Genomic DNA, 18,827 nt, shown 5'->3' with positions numbered 1-18,827 from the left:
ATCCCTGGGAGACCTTCGCCCCTCCCCGCGCCAAGGAGCAGAGCCCAGCCCTTGGGGCCGCCCCAGGAAGCAGGGAGTGGGGCTGGCCAAGCGGAAGGCCTCCCCAATGCTGACCGTGGACTGTGAGCCTTGCCTTAGCATGGAAAAGGGGTTCTGTGTGCACTCTGGGTCCCAGGCCTGGTGTAGAGGGGAGGAGGGCAGGGGGACAGGGACAGAGAGAGGAGTTGTGAAGAAAAATCAATAAGGAAGAGAAAATGAGGGAGAAAAAATAAAGAGAATGTTGCTTGTGCACCTGCTCAGCGACAGCTTATGATAACGCTGAAACAGTGTTGCGTGTGTGTGTGTGTGTGTGTGTGTGTGTGTGTGTGTGTGTCTTGTCTCCTGGGAAATCTTACAGCCAGGGAGGTGAGCCAAGTTAGCCCATTGTGCAGAGGGGAAAGCTGAGGCTTGGCTCGGCGGTCACACAGGTTTAAGGGAAGGGTGGGTGGGGTTTGAACTCATTTTGCTTGACCTTCAAGTATTTTCTCATCCCTCAAGAAAGAGGGAAAAGAACCAGATGGATTGTGGTGGACAGTGAAGGTCATGGAGGCCAGAGAGCCAGCTCCGCTGTTTGCAAGCCCTGAGTTTGTTTGGCAGTTAGATAGTGAGCGCTAGGCACCCCATTCCCACCTTTTCCCAGCAGTTTCCCTGCCCTCTGGACCTGGGGAGCTTTCCATCCTTGTGCATTACGTGCTGTTGACTGAGGGGCTGAAAGGGTCACCTTGAAAAACTTGAAAAAGACAAAGAAAATCTGGCTTTGAGTCGATGTCCACACAAGGCCAGGACCCTTCTGTGTTCCTGAGCCTGTGCTGGTTCTGCCGGGGCCTGGGGCCATTGTACCTTCACACAATCCCTGGGGAGGAAGCATCCAATAGCCGTGAGCCCACAGCGTGCCACCACTCCAGGGAAAAACGCTTCCTCTGTGGCACAAAAACGTTATTTGAGCCCTGCCCCACTGCCTGTCCCAGCAAATGGCCGTGGGAACCCCAGTCTCACTTGGAGTAATCAGAGAAAGCTTATTCTAATTCTAGATGCCGACTCTAGAAATGATGCCCTGCCAGCAGCCACCTGCGCCCCTCTGGATGGGGGAATCGAAGAGGAGGGGGCATTTGAACTCAGGGTGGGAGGTAGCAGCAGGGGTGGGAAAACGCAGGCTTTGGCAGAGAAGGGGGCGCGGCTGTCGGGATGCCTGGATGGTGCGACAGAGAGCGGGAGCCTGGGGTTTGCAATTGGTACAGCAGCCAAAGGACAGGTGGGAGTCCCCAAAGGCTTCTGAGCAGAAGAAAAGGTAGCAGTGAGATTTTTGACCCATGTCTAGGGAGCCAGGACCTGGCTGGCTGTCGGGAGAGAATCAGGCATGTGCCTGAGACAGGCTGTGGAAGAAACCCCGGGACATTGTGATCAATGGGGAGAGGAGAAGCTGAGAGAGGAGAAGGTGAGGACCGAGGTTCTGGAACTTCTATGGGGGCAAATAGAAGGCAGAAATCAGGTGTGGGGTGGGGGTGACCTTGGCCTTGAGGTATCCACAGGGCTCCCAGCTCACAGTTCCTAGCTATTGGGCCTGTAGACTTGGGAGAGCACCAGGCTGGAGACAGCAGTTTGGGGGCACCTGCGGCTGTGGTCTCAGCAGGGGACAGCGTGGAGGGAACAAGTCCTTGGAGGTGGGACCCCTGAGACTCCCTCCCCAGATTCTGGAGCTCCCTCATCTGCCTCCTACGGGGTGGGTGCTGGTGCAACTCAAAGCCTGGGGCTTATCCACAGAGTAGGGGGCTGGCAAGGGGCCTAGGCAGAGGTGGGGGGGCAGTCCCCCGGGCTTCCTGCTCTTCCTCCACAGACCAACCTCTGCTCACTCCGTGGGCAACAGCACGACCTGCCGCAGCCTCAACTCCCCTTCCGCTCCGAGAACCTGAGCGAGTCTGGCTCAGTGTCTGCTGCCTCCCACCCACAGCTTCCCAGCAGCTCAGCCTCAGGAAAGGCCCCCACCCCCATGCTGGGGCAGGGTGTGCTGCTCAGCTCTCTGACTCCCTCCAGGGCCCCACCTGCCCTGCTCTTCACTGAGCTCCTCCTGGGTGCAGGCACCGAGCCGGGTGCTATGTTGGAGCAGAGGGAAGCAGACACCGTACCCATCCTTGGCAGGTTTCAGGCCAGCAGGGGAGGCAGAGGGTAAAACACCACAGTGGGGGAGGGCTTGCCAATAAGACAGTTTTCAGAGAACAAATAAACCAAGTTGCTTGACCCAGACCATGGGTAATAGGGAAGAACACCCAAGGAGGTGCTGATCAGAATGACAGGGAACACTGTTTCAGACAGAGGGAACAGCATAGGCAGAGGTCTCTTGGTAGGAGGGAGCCTTGGGCCTATCGGGAGCCAAAAGGTGGCCTGTGTGGCAGGAGCCTTGAAAACGAGGGAAAGCCCAGTGGGGGACAGTGGGAAGCTCTCACCAGGTACTTGGTCAATCACCTGGAACACTGGGCACTGCCCTGGAAGCCTGCCGGTTGCAAGTCCAGGCGTGGAGTTGTGCACGGGAGTTCCCTCTGTGATCTTGAGTAAGACACTTCCCTTCTCTGGGCCGGTTTGATAAATCAGTCATGCCCACCACTTACTTTATGCTGATCCTTAAATGCTTGGAGCCTTTGCTCTAGCTGTTCCCACCACCTGCAAGCCCCGCCCCTTCTCCAATGTGTCATTCTGGGTTTCGGAGTAGATGGAGAGGCTTCACCTCCTCCAGATGCCACTCTGACCACCCCTATTGCCTCTCACTCAGTTCTATCACCCTGTGTTGGTTTTTGCTGAGCTCATGCTGCAATGTCTTGTTGGTTCTGCGTGTCTGTTGCCTGTCGGCCCCCTGGCCTGGGAGCTCTGTGCCCCCAGGTACTCAGTGACATTGTTGGCCTAGTTACAGAGGCTAGAGTGTAACAGAAGTTGCTCCCACCCTGCATCTAAAGGACCTGAATTCAGCACACGCCTGCCCTCCCTGTAGTCTCCCTAAGTCTCAGTCTTCTCATCTGCAAAGTGGATCGTATCTATTGTGGAGAGACTTGCATGAGGCTTTCCTCCACCCCTGATCTTAAGTCCTGTTCCATCTTGTCCCAGGAGGTGGGGTGCCCAGGGATGGATCCAGGTCAAGTTCATCCACTTCTATTGGCTCTTCCTTTGTAGCTGCTGCCTTAGCTTTCATTGGCATGTACACAGTGTCCTATTGTGCACAATTTTAGGGTTTGCATTTAATCCTCAAGGGTCCACTTTCTTTCACAGATGTTTATACTGTATCCCTATTTACGAAGTGGGAAGGGGGATCCTTTATATAGTGCTTCAGTATTAAGTCAACACCTGTTCTGTTTCGGGGAATGTTCTTTTCACGCATTAAGAAATTTCAAGATTAAAGAAAAGGCGGGGCTCTGAGCATCAGGACGGAGCCCGGTTTTCTGGTGGCCTGGTGGAATTCCTACCCCCTGGGGCCCCTCAAGAAGCAGGTTCAAGGACAGAGCAGGTCACAGGTCGTGTCTGAGGCAGGATCTGTTAGTATCTTGTCTATTTCATGGAACCCACATCAGCACATGGACTCCCAGCCAGACACGCACAGGGGCCCACAGCTCCAGCCTTCCTCCTTTCCCTCTTGCTCCGAAACCTCGACATCCCTAGCCCCTAGCATCTCAGGGGAGTCACGTTCAGACGGGCTAAATGCTCTGTCTGTGTTTGAGACACCCCACAGTTGGAGTCCCTGTCTCTCCAAAAGGCCAGGCTCCCCCAAATCCTTTCCCACCAGACAACAGAGAGACACAAGGGCTTTAGAAAAAGGCAAGTTTTTTAAATATATGTTGACACAATATTAACATTAAATACACATCATAAATAAGCCTTATAAATAGGAAACAGATAAAAACTGATAAAAATCGATAAATTAGTCATATCCCTTTGAAGAATTGAGCCAGCACCTTCTGGGCCTCCCTCGAACCAGTTTCAGCATGAGAAATTTTAATGATGCACCACCAGGGGGCGCAGCCAGCAGCCGGGACCCAAGACCAGGCCCTTCCAGGCAGTAGGTCTATAGAGAACTCCAGGCCCTGCCCATTTGCAAGGCATTGGATATTTGCTCTATGTAATTGAATCAAGCGGAGAGGGCTTTACACCAACGGCTTGAACCACAAAAAATAAAACTGAGGTCCAGAGAGGTAAAGTGGCCTGCCTGAGGCCACACAGTGAGTTAGGGGTTGAGCTGGGAACTGAGCCCTATTCTTGGACACCCCTGCCCCCAGATCAGTGCTCCTTCTAAGACACTCTGCATCTGTCACAGCTGCCTAAAGTGAGGTCACCCAGATATCCAGGTGTCTGGCCTGAGAATGGCAATGAGCCTTCGAAGGCCAGCTCAGGCCCTAACCCTCCCCTTGGAACCATGCTGCTGTGGAAAGGAGGAAGTCTGGGGGCAACGGCTCTGTAAGTCATGAGAGGGAAGGGCCAGCAGCCCTCCGGGAGCAGAGCGGCGGGGGGGCAGTCAGTCTGGCCATGAGTCAGCCTGTGTCATCAGACCCCTGAATCAATGGAAAGTTGGCCCCGCGTGGCCTGACCCAGCCACCCCACCAAGACTGACGAATTCAGGGCTGGGGGCTCAATAGCCTGACCCTACCCTCCCATCCCGGAGCCTGACTCCCACCCCTTAAAGTGCACTTCTGGGAGGTGAGGAACAGAGGGGAGCAGGTTTGGAGGCCCTGGGGGGAGATGCCCTCCTAGGGAGTACATACGGATCCTTTCTCTGCCGGGTGGTGTCCCCTAAGACTACCGGGGCAGCTGCCCCCGGGGAAGGAGTCTCTTATTCCCCCTGGAGAGTGGCACTCTGCGGGCCCCCTTCCACAGGCCACGGCGGGGGCTGTGTCTCCGGCTCCGACTCGGGCTCTCTGCCCACTCTCGAAACACCTGCCCCACAGAGTGCATGAAGCGGTGATAGCCGTGCAGGAACCTGCAGCCTTCGAGCCTGCGCTGGAAGGTGTCTGGGGTGGGGGTGGGCGATGGAGATGTCCCTGGGCCTATCGGAGGGGGCTCAGTCCTCTCCGATGAGCCTGGAAGCAGCTGGGCCATGCAGTGGATATTGTTCTTGAACCCGCGAATGTTCTGCTTTGCTCTATTCACTGTCTCCAGGTCCTGGGCTTTGGGGATGTCTTGCTGCAAGGCCATCAGTCTGTGCAGAACGTGATCCAGCATGGTGTTGAGAGCCCGCAGGAGTTCCTGCCTGCTGAGCCGCTGCAGGGCCTCTTTGCTGGGGAAGGTCCCTGGGCGCTCCCGGCAGTGCTCCTTCAGTCCATCCTTGTCTAGGCCTTGGCTTTGGATCTGGAGGGAAAAGAGAATCAGGACGTGAGTGCTCAAGCCCCCAACACACACACACACACACACACACACACACACACAGGTCTGCTCTGGTCTGCCTTGAAATGCTGGACCTCATGCACCCCATCCCATTCAATCCTCCCATTGTACAGATCAAGAAACTGAGGCCAGAGAGGGGTGAGGACTCCCCAGTGTCTGTAAGCAGGGACAGAAGGATGCTGGGGGTGGGGGCTGGTTGGGGTGACTATGATGCAGGGAGCGTAACCATAGGCTTCAGGAGAACAGGACTCTGTTTGGGTCCCTGCTGCTACACCTGAGAAATGGGACAAGCTGGGAAAGATCTCTCCTCTCCTTGGTGTTTCAGAGTTAGGCCCAGAGAGGTCCAGGGGGCCTTGGAATAACACAGGGACTTGGTTTCCCCGCCGGTCCCGTCTGGAGTGGGGATTGTGTGAATGGGAGTTGGGCCTCATCCTCTCCAGGCTCACTCGTGCCCCAGGCCTGCTGTCCTCTGAGACTCAGATGCCACCAGGGGCCAGGTGCTCACATAGGGGTTCAGGAGCATGCTGGTTCGCTGCATGATGTCCGCCTGCTTCTGGAGCTGCCTGAGCAGCTCTTGGTCCTTGTCCAGACAGCTGCCCATGACCGGCGTGCTCAAGAACAGGAGTCCGAGGACCAGACCTGGGGCAGAGAAGGGGGGAAGATGTCACCTGACTTGGGGAAGGAGGTCAGCGGCTTTCAGAGGGGAGGACACCCCCAGGGCCTCAGAGGGCATAGCCCATTGGCTCAGGCTTCGTGCCATTGAGGGTGGGGCTGGGCACTGTGTACGCACCTGCTGGGGCCACCACCACCTCCCTGGCGAGTCACAGCCCAGCATCCCTAACAATGATTCTGCTTCACCAAGCAGGCCCTTAAGAGAAGTTCCCGCACCTGCCAATCTTGCCAGCCTCAGGATCTGACAAGGGCAGCCCAAGCAAGGCTGCTCTCTGCAAGACCTCTGGACCAAGATTCTGGGCTCCCCTGTCACAGACCTGGCCCTCTGCGCAGTCGGGCTCAGCCTGGGAGCAGCCTGGTGCCTAGAGCTCTGTCTGTACAAGCAAAAGAGGCTGCCTTTCCCACAGAAGGTTCTGTCTGCAAAAGATGTGTGGGATCATCTAGACCATAGCCCCATTCTACTGACAGGAAAATCGAGGCACTGAGGGAGAAGGGCTTGCCCAGTTCACACAAGGCCAGAACTGTTCTCGACCTCATGCACCTTCCTCTTCTCTTCCTTAGTGGCCACTTCTGTCAGGCCCACCAGGGATGCTGTGAGCCACACTCTTGGGGGTGGTTGGGCATAGTTACTGCTGGCGACCTCTCCACATCCACCCAACCCCCACCCCCAGGCACCGGCAGCCATGTGGTCGGAAGGGGCCTGTGGCGCAATGGCCCGGAAGGCAGTGACACCATGTTCCGTTCCTAAGAACCGTTCAGCCCCTTGGGGAAGACGCTGCCGGGGACAGCTGGGGGGCTGGCCACCCAGGCACCGAGACCATAGGGCGCTCCTCGCTACCTCCCCAGGTATCTGCAGCCGGGTTTGGGCGGGGGGCGGGGAGGAGATCCATGTGAGTGCTGCGTGCACGTGGGACTAGGGTGTCTTCACGGGTGTGTGTCCAGGTCTGCATGAGGTGAGAGGAACAAACTGGCCACACACAAGCGTTGTGCCCAGTCCACCCTGGGGCACCAGACTGCATGTGGGGGCTCCCAAGTCGGTGAGATTGAGGGCTCTGAATGACATCACATGGCTCTGTGTGTGTGTCACCCTGTGGGTGTGGCTAGGCGTGCTGTGTGATTGTGTGGGCTCCGGGGTCCCCGTGTCTCTCCATCCCAGACCCTGCGGATCAGGGCAACAAGGAAGCCTCACTGCCCCTCCAGACATCACACTGCTTTTCTGCAGATTCCTCCTCTCCCAGCACGTCACTCACCTCCCTCCTGCTTCCCTGGCTTCTCCCTCAATCTATCCCCTTCCCTTATTCTCTAGCTCCCATAGTCACCTCTATATCACCTCCCCTTAAAAGTCTTCCAGGGATTCTCCTTCTTTACCCTGTGAAGATGCTCTGTTCTCAGTGGACCACTTTCTTTGCCTGACCTCCTGGCTCTCTCCCCTTAGCATCCTTCTGGCGCCTGGCCTTCCCAGCCCCTGCACCACGCTGGCACCCATGGGCACAGCAAGCGGGGTGCTGGTGGAGAGGAAGGAAGTACTTACTGGGCAGCGTCCTCCACATAAGCTGTGCCCGCATGCTGGGTGCCCGAGCTCCGGCCGGCGCCTGCTGGGGGTGACACCTCCTGGCTGGGAGCCTTGCGGGCTGGCAGCCACTTTATGCCTGCCAGGGCGATTGGCCAACACCTCGTGAGGTGGGTGGGGAGGGGGGGAGGGCAGGCCTTCTGGGAATATAACCCCAAAAACCAAAGTTTCCACGGGCAGCCAATGGGCGCTGTGTGCGGTGGCATGCCTCCTCCTCCTCCTGTTTTCTTCGAATTGATTCTTCGAGATCAGGCTCTCTCCCAAAGATGATGCAAACTGCAGCCTCAGCCTTCCTGGGGTGAGCAGGGGCAAGGGGGTCCATGCCATCTGTAGGGAGCTGTGCCCAGGATAGAGGGGAGAGTGTGACAACTGGGTCCTTGGAGGACTGCAGGTCAGGCTTGGCCCAGGAGCCAACAGCTTCACAAGTCACTGTGGTTTGGAGCTGAGAGTAGTGAGACATCTTCCTTCTTGAGTGCCCTTCCCGCCCTCTTGCTGGGACTGTTGGGACATCTGTGAACAGAAACCGCCACGCTCTGGGCACAGAGCCAGACCCAGGCTGGCATATTCGAGATTGTGGTCCTGGCCCCAGGACCACCAGGGCTCCCAGCCATCTCCTTTCTCCCATCATGCACCCCCTCGCAACTAGCCTTCCTTATCCCAGATCCCTTGCCTGCAGCCAGGACCTTTCTTTACAGACGGGACCTTTTGGGGGGAAACGAGACATAAGAAATTAGGGTTCAACCTGCCAACATGCTGTGTGACCAGAGGCAAGTCACTTAATGTCTCTGGGCCTCAGCAGCCCCACCTATAAAATGAGGATTCGAAAAGCATTTCCTGGGCCTGGCTCTTAGCCCTGCCGCTATCATGGACATAAAAGGCAAAAGTCCTTTGAAGGAAAAAAGAAAGATGAAAGTCTAATTCCAAGTACTCGCTGCTGAGGGCTAGTGTGGGGGGCGGAGGAGATGGGGAAGCTGTGAGCTCAGAGGGGAAGCCAGGGTGGAGGAGTCACCGTGGTGATGGTTGGGGACCAGGTTTCACTTTCTCTGAAAGATAGTGATTTTTGGTTAGTCTTCCGCTACTCGCAGACCTCAGTGGATGTCAGAGTCAAGGCCCTGTGGAGACCATGCCTCTCTAGTCAACCTGCTACTCTGTTAGGATAAACTGAGGCCTGGCCTAGGGCAGACAAGGAGGCTAAGAGGCAGCCCCAGCATATCTCCTTGGCTTGGAAGAGGGTCTTTGGCCTGCACCCTCAGGAGCTCAGTGGGGAGGAGGGCCTCAGGAGCCCGGAGAACCAGGGTAGGACCCCTGGAAGCTGCCAGCTAGGGAAAGCATTGGGCCTTTGGAGCCTGGACAGGGAGACCTGAGGTGGCAGGGGAGGGGGTGGGTTGGGCAGCCATCCTGGCCACCAGGGCTGCTCCCACCTTCTCTATCCTCTGCAGACACGTTCACCATTACTCATTTATTTGTTCAACGAACTTTTATTTGACCCTACTCTGAGCCAGCCCCTCCCAAGCGCTGAGGATCCCATAGTGGGCAAAACCAGACTCTTCCCCCCCCCACACCCCCATGCCCAGGAGGCTATTCCTCACCTCCCGCCCACTCCCTGGCACCCCAGCATGGCGCTCACCACACCTCCCATCACCGCCCCCAAGGACCAGTTCTGGATTCTCCTTCTGAGAACGTGGCTTCTGCTCAATTCCTCATCTCTGTGCCCACCCCCACAAGACCGTTTCCTGGGGCCCATGCCAAGCTGGGATCCTTCTTCATTTCGCATCCCTGATCTCATCCAGCAACAGCCCTGGAAGGCAGAGAGCACCAGGGCAGGGATGCTTCGGCTCTCTTGAACAAGGAAACTGAGACACTCAGGGCCCGGCTCCGGGCTGGAGAGCCACAGCTGGCTGGAGTGCCTCGGCCGTCTCAGCTACCGAGGACCGCCCTTCGCACTCAGGGTGGTGGGAAGGCACAGGCCTTTGCTTTCCTGTTTCTGCATCACCCTGGATGGGAGAAGTTACGAGGACAGACGTGCTGTTCACAAGGGGGCTCTCAAGTCTGAAAGACCATGCTCTGAGCAGCAAAGCGAGGTGCTGTGTGCAGGCCCCAGGGCAACGGCCACTGACAGCAAGGAGGAGTTAGCTATTGGTCTGCTCGGGCTGCCCTGACAGCATAGCACAGACGGGAGGACTGAAACAACAGAAATGGCTGTTAGTGCCATCCCGGAGCTAGCGATCAGTAGGGTCGATGTTATCCTGCGGCCTCTCTCTTGGCTCCTAGACGGCCACCTTCTTGCTGTCTCCTCATGTGGTTGACCCCTAGTCTGTGTGTCTGTCCTAATCTCCTCTTCTTAGAAGGACAGCAGCCATAATGGATGGGCCACGCCCACCACCGTGGCCTCCTTGTGCCTTACCTCTCTGAGGACCCTATCTCCAAATACAGCCACATTCGGAGGTACTATGGGAGTCGGTCTTTAACACAAGAATTTAAGGGATAAAGCACTGCCCAGAACAGCTTGCAAGAGGAGGGCATGGTTGGAGGGCTGCGGGGAGTGTGGACGATGGGGGAGTGCCTGGAGCTTGGTGGGAGGGGACAGTGAGGCAGGAGGACAGGCAGTGCCCCAAGGTGAGGAGACCCGGCTGGCCAACTGAGCAAAGCATGAGGGGAAGATGCGTCAGCATTTCTGGTGAGGTCAGCGCCCAGTGACGTCCCTCTCCCCAGCAGGAAGGGCTTGCAACACGGCCCAGCCAGTATAAATAGGCTCCCCGACCACAGGCCCGGGCTGTCCCCTCTTCCCGGGCCACGTCAGCTGGGTCCTCGTGATTCGGAGGGGGAAAGAGGACTGGCTTGTTTCCTCAGAACTGCTGTTTCCCTGTCTTTCCGGCCCACCCTGTGAGGCTCTACGGCTCTAAGTGCAAGAACAAGACCTGTGGTGGACTGGGTGGGTCAGAATTGGAGGCCACTCATCTGGGAAGAGAGACAGTGACCCGTGACCTGCTAGGGTGGGAGCTAGACACCAAACCAGTTACCAGTTACCAGTCTCCATCTGCTTATGAGCTTATGAGCCTCGTCGCGTCCCCTTTCCGAGCCTCAGTTTCCCCTGTGGACAGCAGGGGCACAATGTAACAGTCAAGAGGCAGACAACCCAAATTTAAAATGGGCAAAGGGGGGGGGGGCGCAGCTGAGTGGCTCGGTGGGTCGGGTATCCGGCTCTTGGTTTTGGCTCAGGCTGTGATCGCAGAGTGGTGAGCTCGAGTTCTGTGCTCATCAGGAATTCTGCTGGAGGTTCTCTCTCTCTCCCTCTGGCCAGGCATGCTCTCTCTCTCAAATAAATAAATAGATCTTAAAAAAGAAAAAAAAAAAATACAGGGGCACGTGGGTGGTGCAGTTGGCTAAGCCTCCAATTCTTGGTTTTGGCTCAGGTCATGATCTCAGGGTCCTGAGACCAAACTCCGTGCTCAACCCAGAGTCTGCTTATGTTTCCCCCTTCCTCTCCCTCTGCCCCTCCCCCCTCCCCGCTCGCGCTCTCTCTCTCAGGTGTGCGCTCTCTCTCTCTCTCTCTCAAAAATAAATAAATCAATCTCTAGAAACATAATGAAAATAAAAATAAAATAAAATGGGCAAAGGAGAAACAGACAGCTATTTCTTCAAAACAGGCAAATGCCCAATAAACCCATAAAAAGCTGCTCAACATCGTTAGCCATCAGGAAAATGCTAAATGAATGGGTCTGAGGAAAATGCAAAATGAAAACCACAGTGAGATACCTCTTCATGTCCCCTGGGGTGCCTGTCATCAAAGACAGACAGTAACAAGTGCTGGCGAAGACAGGGAAGAATCAGAACCCTAGGATACAGCTCCTGGGAATTCAAGATGGCACAACCACTTTGAGGACCAGCAGGCCTTCCAACACACAAACATAGAGATGCCCCATGCATGAGAGTTCCACGCCCCCGTATGCACCCAAGAGAATTGAAAACACGTGTTCACACAGGAACTTGCACACAAATATTTATAGCAGCCTTTATTCACAATAACCAAGAAATGGAAGCAACCCAAATGCCCATCAACAGAAAACGGATTTTAAAAATTGTGGTCTAACCATACAACAGCATCTTACTGAGCCACAGAAAGGAATGAGGTCCCGATTCGTGATAGACTGTGGATGAACCTCAGAGACAGGACGCCAAGTGAAAGAGACCAGTCACAGAAGGCTACACGTTGTATGATTCCATTTGAATGAAATGTCCAGAAGAGATAAATTCATAGAGACAGAAAGCAGAGGAGTGGCCGCTGGGCCCGGAGGGGTCTGAGGACAAGGAGTGATCACTAATGGGCATGGGGGTTCTTTGCGGGTGATGGAAGTGGTTTTGAGTCAAATTGTGGTGGCACTGTCATCTGAAGAGACAAAAACCCAGTGAATTACCCACTTAAAGTGAGGAATTTGGTAATAAATATTTTGTATCTTTATTTTTTAAAATGCAGTGGCGAATACTACTTGAAGAGAACAGGGAATGTAACTTGGTGAATAACACGTGCCAATGCCCGGCCCATCGCTAGTCCTCCAGAAATACCCGCCAGCCAGCCAGTCACCCGGACAGACAAAGGCGCACATCTCTTTATGTCATAGGCTGGCTTTGAGGACGATTGGGAAAGAAAATATTACATAAACCCTGGGGTGAGCAAGGATCTACCAGCGCCCTCCCCACGAGGCCAGTGAGGTCATCCTGAGCTGAAGGATTCTTCGGTTGAGAACTGCCAAAGTTCTTCTGGGACCTGGTGTGTCTTCCCCCCTGTGTGGGAAGCCATGCCCCCCATGTGCCCAGTGCCTCCCCCAAATTGGGTAAGTGAGCGCCCTGCCAGAGGCCTAAATACCTACTGAGGGAAGTGCAGCAGAGAAGGAACTATCTTCTGTTCGGGAGTCTCTTACTGTTTGCAGTGAAGGGGTAGGGGGGATGTGTCCCCCTCTGAGGGGAGATGACCAGGAGATCAGAGTGCTGCCCCTCTACCCTCTCTCGGATTAGCCTAGAACAACTTCCCCCTCACCACCTCTCTGAGACCAAGGTCCTCTCTGTCAGGTGAGGGGACAGGAGAGATGAACACAGAGGGCCTAGAACCCTATGGAGCCCCATGGGGTCCCTTAGTGGCTCTAAGCACTGAAATGTCACTGTAAGTAAAAGCAACCTTAACCATTAAACAAGGACCGGCAAGTCCCATGGAGTCCTGACTTTTCTCGTGATGACAACATACAATGTCTATTTTGAACCTTTACATTCCTGCCACATATGCCCAGGTGTCCCAGGCATGTGCTGTTTGCCCAGCGGTAATGATCAGAGATGTCTCTGTGTGCTGAGACCAGTTCTGAGTATCTACTACAGGCTGGCTCTGTGACCCCTCCCAGCCATCCTCACAGAGATGGTTTGTCTCCACCCTATAGATGGGGTAACTGAGGCCCAAGAGACGGGGCAGTTGGTGGGAGGTCACACAGCTAGGAGGGAGCAAAGGCAAGTTTGAGTGTGGGCAGCTGTCCTCGGCCCACATGCTTGGCCAGCACGCCATCCACACTGTGGCTTGCCCAGAGCTCATGCAGCCACATGGTGCAACAAGCTTGAAAACATATGGCTTTTGCAGTGGGAAGATGGAGATCCACTTGGTCAAGGGCCAGCCAGGGAGAGGGTTGGTGTTTCTACAGGTCTGGAAAGAAAATGCCAGTTTAACTGGCAGAAATGCAGGAAAGAGATGCTACAAGTTCCATGTGGAGGGAACGTCATGAGCTGCCCACCAAGCAAGATTGTCTTGGTCTAGTTTATTCATTTGTTTTTAAGATTTTGTTTATTTGAGAGAGAGTGAGAGAGATCACAGAGGGAGAGGGAAAAGCAGATTCCCCGCTGAGCAAGGAACCCGATGTGGGGCTCGATCCCAGGACCCTGGGATCATGACCTGAGCTGAAGGCGGACACTTAATGACTGAGCCACCCAGGCGCCCCAGTCTAGCTGAGAGAGGAGCAGGTGTGGCTGAAGTCTAACGGAGGGGAGGGAGGAAATGGGGCCACCCACAAAATGGCTTTACTGCCATTACAGCCCCTCTGGGGGGCTTGTAGAACACAGCCTGGTGCCACCCTCTTGTTTAAAACACTCCCCTGGCTTCACATTGATGTTCAGTAAGGCCAAGGCCATTACCACAGCCACCAGGCCCTCCCCACCTCCCCAGCCTCACCCACACCTCTCTAAGCCATCACCTTCTCTCACCTTCCTCAGTCCCTCAGGGGAGCAGAGCTCTCACCCCATGGCCTTTGCATATGCTGTTCCCACTGCCTGAATCTCCTCCTACTGAATGAACTGTCACCCAGACCAAGCTTCACCTCTCCAGGGAAGCCCTCCTGGAACCTTTCCCACCCCAGGCTGGTCCCTACCCATCCCCCTCAAATTCCATGGCTCCTCATGGCCTCTCCAGAGCACAGCATAGGCCATATAATTTAGTAGGTGCTCAATAAATCCTTAGTGACTGGATGAACACCCAGACATACAGATGTGGGCATCTGTAGAAGCCCCAGGAAAGGTCAGCCATGGCTTCCAGGCTGCAGGACCCAGATGTGTGCCTCCCACATCCAGTGCACTTGCAGCCAGGCCTCAGGAAGTGCAGGTCCACCTCACTGCTGGGCAGGAACAGGTTCTCTTGGAGCCTTTCTCGTGCCTTCTCTTGGTCACCTTTCCTCAAGGAAATCAGAATTATATCTCTCACAATACACCAAAGCACATGATCTCTCTCTCTCTCTCTCTTTTTTTTTTTTTTAGGAAGCCTTGATTTTTAAAGACGCTGACTTTTTCCTTTATGATATTTTTTTAAAAGTGAATTCAAAATATATTCCTTCACCCACTGCAGATTTCAACACTTCCCTGGAAAACAAGCTGAAAAGGAAAAACATAAGGCATTTCTCCTACTTCCTTTAAAGAATTCACTTCAGAATGAATTCCATAAGCAGCACCTGACAGCCTGATAGAACGAGACCAGTCTTCACTGGAGGGGCTAATCCTGCCTTTTGCCAAGACAGATGAAGGATGGTGGCTTTTTAGGCCTTTCTTCAACCTGTATTTAAGTAATTAATTATATGTGTCAGGCACCAGGCTATGCACGGGGTGTAAATCAGCAAGACTAGGCTTCCAGGTAAGTGAATTTGTTGTGAATGCCTTTTTATATCCAGGTCTTGAAGGGTGAATAAACACACTAGCCAACATCCAGCATGTGATCTGGAAACCCACCATTTGTCAGCCTACTCATTTCTTACTCTAGGCTTAGGAGGGAGCGCCCAACACAGCCTGATCCTCATGGTACCCTGGAGTCTAGCACTGTACCTGCATCCGGAGCAGAACCAGTCAGAATCCTTCCCCAAGACTGATGTCAGACTCAGGAGACAGGCCTCCCTTACATGGCCAAGCCTTTGGAGCTGGGACGTCACAGGTCTAGCGCTGTGAAAAGCCACTTTCCCCAGCTCCATGGGGTGGGTTGCGGTCTGATAAAGTGGGTGAGAATATGGCCAGTCTAGCTGGAGAGGCCAAGCAACTTCCCTGAACCCTGGTCTCTGCCTGAAGCCAGGACCAGCCCCACACTTGTCCCAGCTACACAGGACAATGATGTCAGTCTATTTTCTGCTAGTTGAGCTGGTTTCCTGGCACTTGCATGGGGAGTCCTTTGTCCTGCATGTCCTGTGTGAGGATGAAAGCGGGAGGGGTGGAGGAGATGGAGAGAGGAAGTGGGATGGGCTTGGAGACTTCTCTTGGTGCCAACTGCTGCAAAAGCTCAAAAACTCTGCTCAACAGAGAGAGCAACTGGAGAAAGATGGAAGGGACCAGCCAGGGTCCCCATGGGGCTGTCCGCAAATGATAGCCCTGGTCCCAAGGGGAAGTCCAGGACACAGAGGTGGGACTCATTGGCAGGGATGCCTGGAGGAAATGACCTGGGACAGGTGTTGTGGAAGACCTGCCTTCTTCCCCTTCTTATTCTTGGAGAGTTGCCAAGGAAACTCTGGGTGTTTATCTTGATAAGAAAAAAAGAAACAGGGGCACCTGGGTGGCTCAGTCAGTTAAGTGTCTGCTTTTGGCTCAGGTAATGATCTCAGGGTTCTGGGATCGAGCCCCACATCAGGCTTCGGTGCTCAGCGGGAGTCTGCTTCTCCCTCTGCCCCTCCTCACCTCATGCTCTCTCTCTCTCTCCCAAATAAACAAAATCTTTAAAAAAAAAAAAGAAATAAAGAAAGAAAAAGAAAAGAAAATACATCCTGCAGCTCCAAGGGGAGAAAAGGCCATCAAAGCTTGCTCTGTCCAAAGGCCAACTGGTGGACATTCAATGGCTGATGGACAGTGGTCAGCTGGGGCCAGGTCACCTTGTCCACCGAACACGCATGTAAGGAAGGAAGAGAAGCGGGAGATGGCAGAAAACACAAATGTTGGGCGCCCCCACATTAATAGCCCGAGGTGGGAACCCAAATGTCCACCAACAGATCATGAATTGTTAAAAAGTGGTATGTCCACTTATTCAGCCAGAAAAAGGAATTGGCAATACCGATAAAACAAGCACTGCAAAAACACCAGGCTGAGTCAAACAAGCTAGAGGCCCAGAGTCACATATTATCTAATTCTGCCCACGTGAAATGTCCAGAACAGGGAAATCCACAGAGATAGGATGCAGATTGGCCGTGGCTGGGGGCTGGTCGGAAGGGGAATGAGAAGGGACTAGCGACCGAGTGTGGGGTTTCCTTTCAGGGTGACGAAAATGTTACAGGTGGTGGTTGCGCAACATTGTGAATATGCTAAACGCCACTGACCTCACCACTTGAAAATGGTCAATTATGTATTATGTGACTTTCACCTCAATTTAAATTTTTTTTTTTTTTAAAGGCAGAGCTTAAAAACAGGGCAACTCCAGGAAAGCCAAGGGGCAGGAGAGAGTCAGAGACCTCCCACAGCCCCTCCTGTTACTGCTTAATTAGGACCTGTCCCAGAGCTCTTGCTCGTTGACTTAGAGAAGGCTCACCTCAAGTTCAAAGGCCGGGGCAGGCCCTTCAGGACAGCCTGAAGGCCTGGCAGCCGCCCCACACAGAAGCTCCCAGCAGCAGGGGAGAACAAGTCAAGGGCAAGGCACAAGGGCAGAGTGGGCAGAGCAGCTGAAGAGCTGCTGCTGCTAGGAGGTCTCAAAGGCAGACCTCCTGAGCAAGGGTCTGCCCAAGGCTAGTGATCGGGAAGGGAGGGGACGCACCAAGATTTCTTGCGCAGCCAGATGACAGGGACCAGCAGGAAGCCCGGGGAAGCACAGGTGAGGACAACTGAAGGCTGAATCAGGACCCAGGGAAGTGTGGAGGGCCCGGCTGTGGAGGACGGAGGAGTGGGAAGCTCAAGCTCATAGTGGGCGGGCGGGGGTGGGGGGCGCTGGTGTTGATTTCTCTGTGTCCCCGTGGGGGGTCCAGATGGAGGGGCAGGAAGTCGGGCCAGGCTTGCTTCAGGCTGCAGACAGAGGACGAGGGACAGGGGAGGAGTGGACAGAGAGGCAGGAGGGAGACTGAGGAGGCTGAGGCAGCTGGGGTGGAGGGCGAAGGTGGAGGGGTAGAGTTGAGGCACACCCAGCACAGTCCAGAAGTCCCCTGATGACCGCAGGAAGCTGGGCGTCCTGAGATTAGGGTGAGGCAGGAAGGCCTGGGAGGATGTGGGCCCGGAGAAGGAAAGTGGACAGGAGGGTACGTACGGACACACATGTGAACACAAAAACACCAGATGTGGACGCCTGCCCTGGTACACACGGACATACAGAAACTGCCCTGCCACAGACGGGAGCAGACGTACAGACACTGGCACCAGCACGTGTCCACATGTGCACAAACAGGCACAGACGCATCCGGCCACGCACACACAGGACGCGTGCAGAAACACAGCCAGACACACAGCTGATTTCGGACAAAACCGGATGCACGTAGGGCCACAGAGGCCCAAGGACGCATTGGGACATATGGATTCATGCGTGGACAGACAGACAGACAGACACACATTCTGGCTGAAACAGGTCCATCTGCAGAGATGCACTCAGAGGTCTGCACTGATTACAAGCACGGGCACCAGGAAAACATCCTCATTGGCATCATGATGGATTCCCCCTGAGAAAGCAGCTCCAGGCACCACTGTCTGCGGCACCCTTGGCTCTAGAACACCAGCACCAGGTTCCGCCTGGGAAAGTGAGACAAACCACGGCCATTGCCCAACACACCCACTGGGCCCAGCCCGGGGTCAGGAAGGAGCCAGGGCCAGGCCTCGCGTGCCTGCCCACACATTCACTCCCTGCCGCCGACGCAGACAGCTGGGATTGCGAGGGAGCTTGCAAAACCATCCCCATCCCTCAGGGTTCAGCTAAAGTGTCCCTTCCCCCAGGGAACCTCCCCAGGCTATGCCCAATGTTAACCTTTTTGAATTCTCATTTTGCCATGCCCAGCTCTGTGACCTCGAGCAAGCACCTTCTCCTCTCTGCTCTCAGTTTCCTCTCAAAGGCCGGGTGGGTAATGAGAGCGTGCTTTGAATACACAAATGAATGGAGCACATCCCTGTCCCACCTCTTGCACAGCTGGTGGAATCAGCTTCCTGGTACTCAGTCAGCAAGCTGCAGGGGGGCTGCCCTCCTGCCTGGCACCTTCCCACCAGGTGGGATCTTGGTGCCAGGTGGGACATCTGAGAAGGTAAGGGTTTATTCTCCCTTCTACACAGGACCAAGGAGCCAGCTTTGGGGTAACTTGGCAATAAGCACTAAACCAGACAGCCCTACCTGGCAGAGAGGTGGGGATGATTCAGGGTGCCCCCACCCTGAATTTCTGCTCAAATAATTTCAAGGAGGACTCACAAGTTCATTCGCCCTGTATGGGCAGGTAAAATCTGAGAGGGTAGAAATGAGCCACTGCGGGTACCTGCCTGAGCTTTCCTCATCTCCCATCCCCACCCACCTAAGAGCATCCCCCACCCCAGGTTCACATCCTCCCAGCAGATGCCAGACACTAGGCTGGCAGTCGGAGGGCTGAGAGCACCTTTCTACTCCTCAAGGGACTGTAGGCAGGGCCTTCCCCAGGCACGGGCTGCCGTCTTTATGAGGATGGGCACTTGGGCTCTGCAGTCTGGGGCCTTGACCCCTGCACTCAGGAATGGCTGTGCTGATGTGGACAGGTGCTGA

General features: G+C 54.9%; 1 protein-coding gene and 1 long non-coding RNA gene across 2 annotated transcripts; one reads left to right on the top strand and one right to left on the bottom strand.

The window, feature by feature from the left end:
• Window positions 1–3,810: 3,810 nt before the first annotated feature.
• Window positions 3,811–7,773, bottom strand: OSM (oncostatin M). The gene is made up of 3 exons (XM_059139704.1): window positions 7,601–7,773; window positions 5,903–6,036; window positions 3,811–5,361 (listed from the first exon to the last, which is right to left on the bottom strand). The coding sequence occupies exons 1-3, from the start codon at window positions 7,632–7,634 to the stop codon at window positions 4,813–4,815; spliced, it is 717 nt and encodes a 238-aa protein (XP_058995687.1). The 5' UTR covers window positions 7,635–7,773; the 3' UTR covers window positions 3,811–4,812.
• LOC131811309 (uncharacterized) lies at window positions 6,801–16,952 on the top strand. The gene is made up of 3 exons (XR_009345874.1): window positions 6,801–6,915; window positions 12,114–12,471; window positions 14,511–16,952. It is a non-coding gene; the product is annotated as an uncharacterized LOC131811309 (long non-coding RNA).
• Window positions 16,953–18,827: the final 1,875 nt, after the last annotated feature.

This window comes from Mustela lutreola, chromosome 11, assembly GCF_030435805.1.
Source record: "Mustela lutreola isolate mMusLut2 chromosome 11, mMusLut2.pri, whole genome shotgun sequence".
Taxonomy (NCBI): domain Eukaryota; kingdom Metazoa; phylum Chordata; class Mammalia; order Carnivora; family Mustelidae; genus Mustela; species Mustela lutreola.
This window is presented reverse-complemented; position numbering and strand designations above follow the sequence as displayed.

Bases quoted from the DNA above. Each gene is read 5' to 3' on its own strand.
- OSM (XM_059139704.1), bottom strand. From the start codon at position 7,634: ATGCGGGCACAGCTTATGTGGAGGACGCTGCCCA. The intron at 6,037-7,600 runs GTAAGTACTTCC...TCTCTGCCCCAG, and splicing joins TATGTGGAGGACGCTGCCCA to GTCTGGTCCTCGGACTCCTG. The intron at 5,362-5,902 runs GTGAGCACCTGG...TTTTCCCTCCAG, and splicing joins GCATGCTCCTGAACCCCTAT to ATCCAAAGCCAAGGCCTAGA.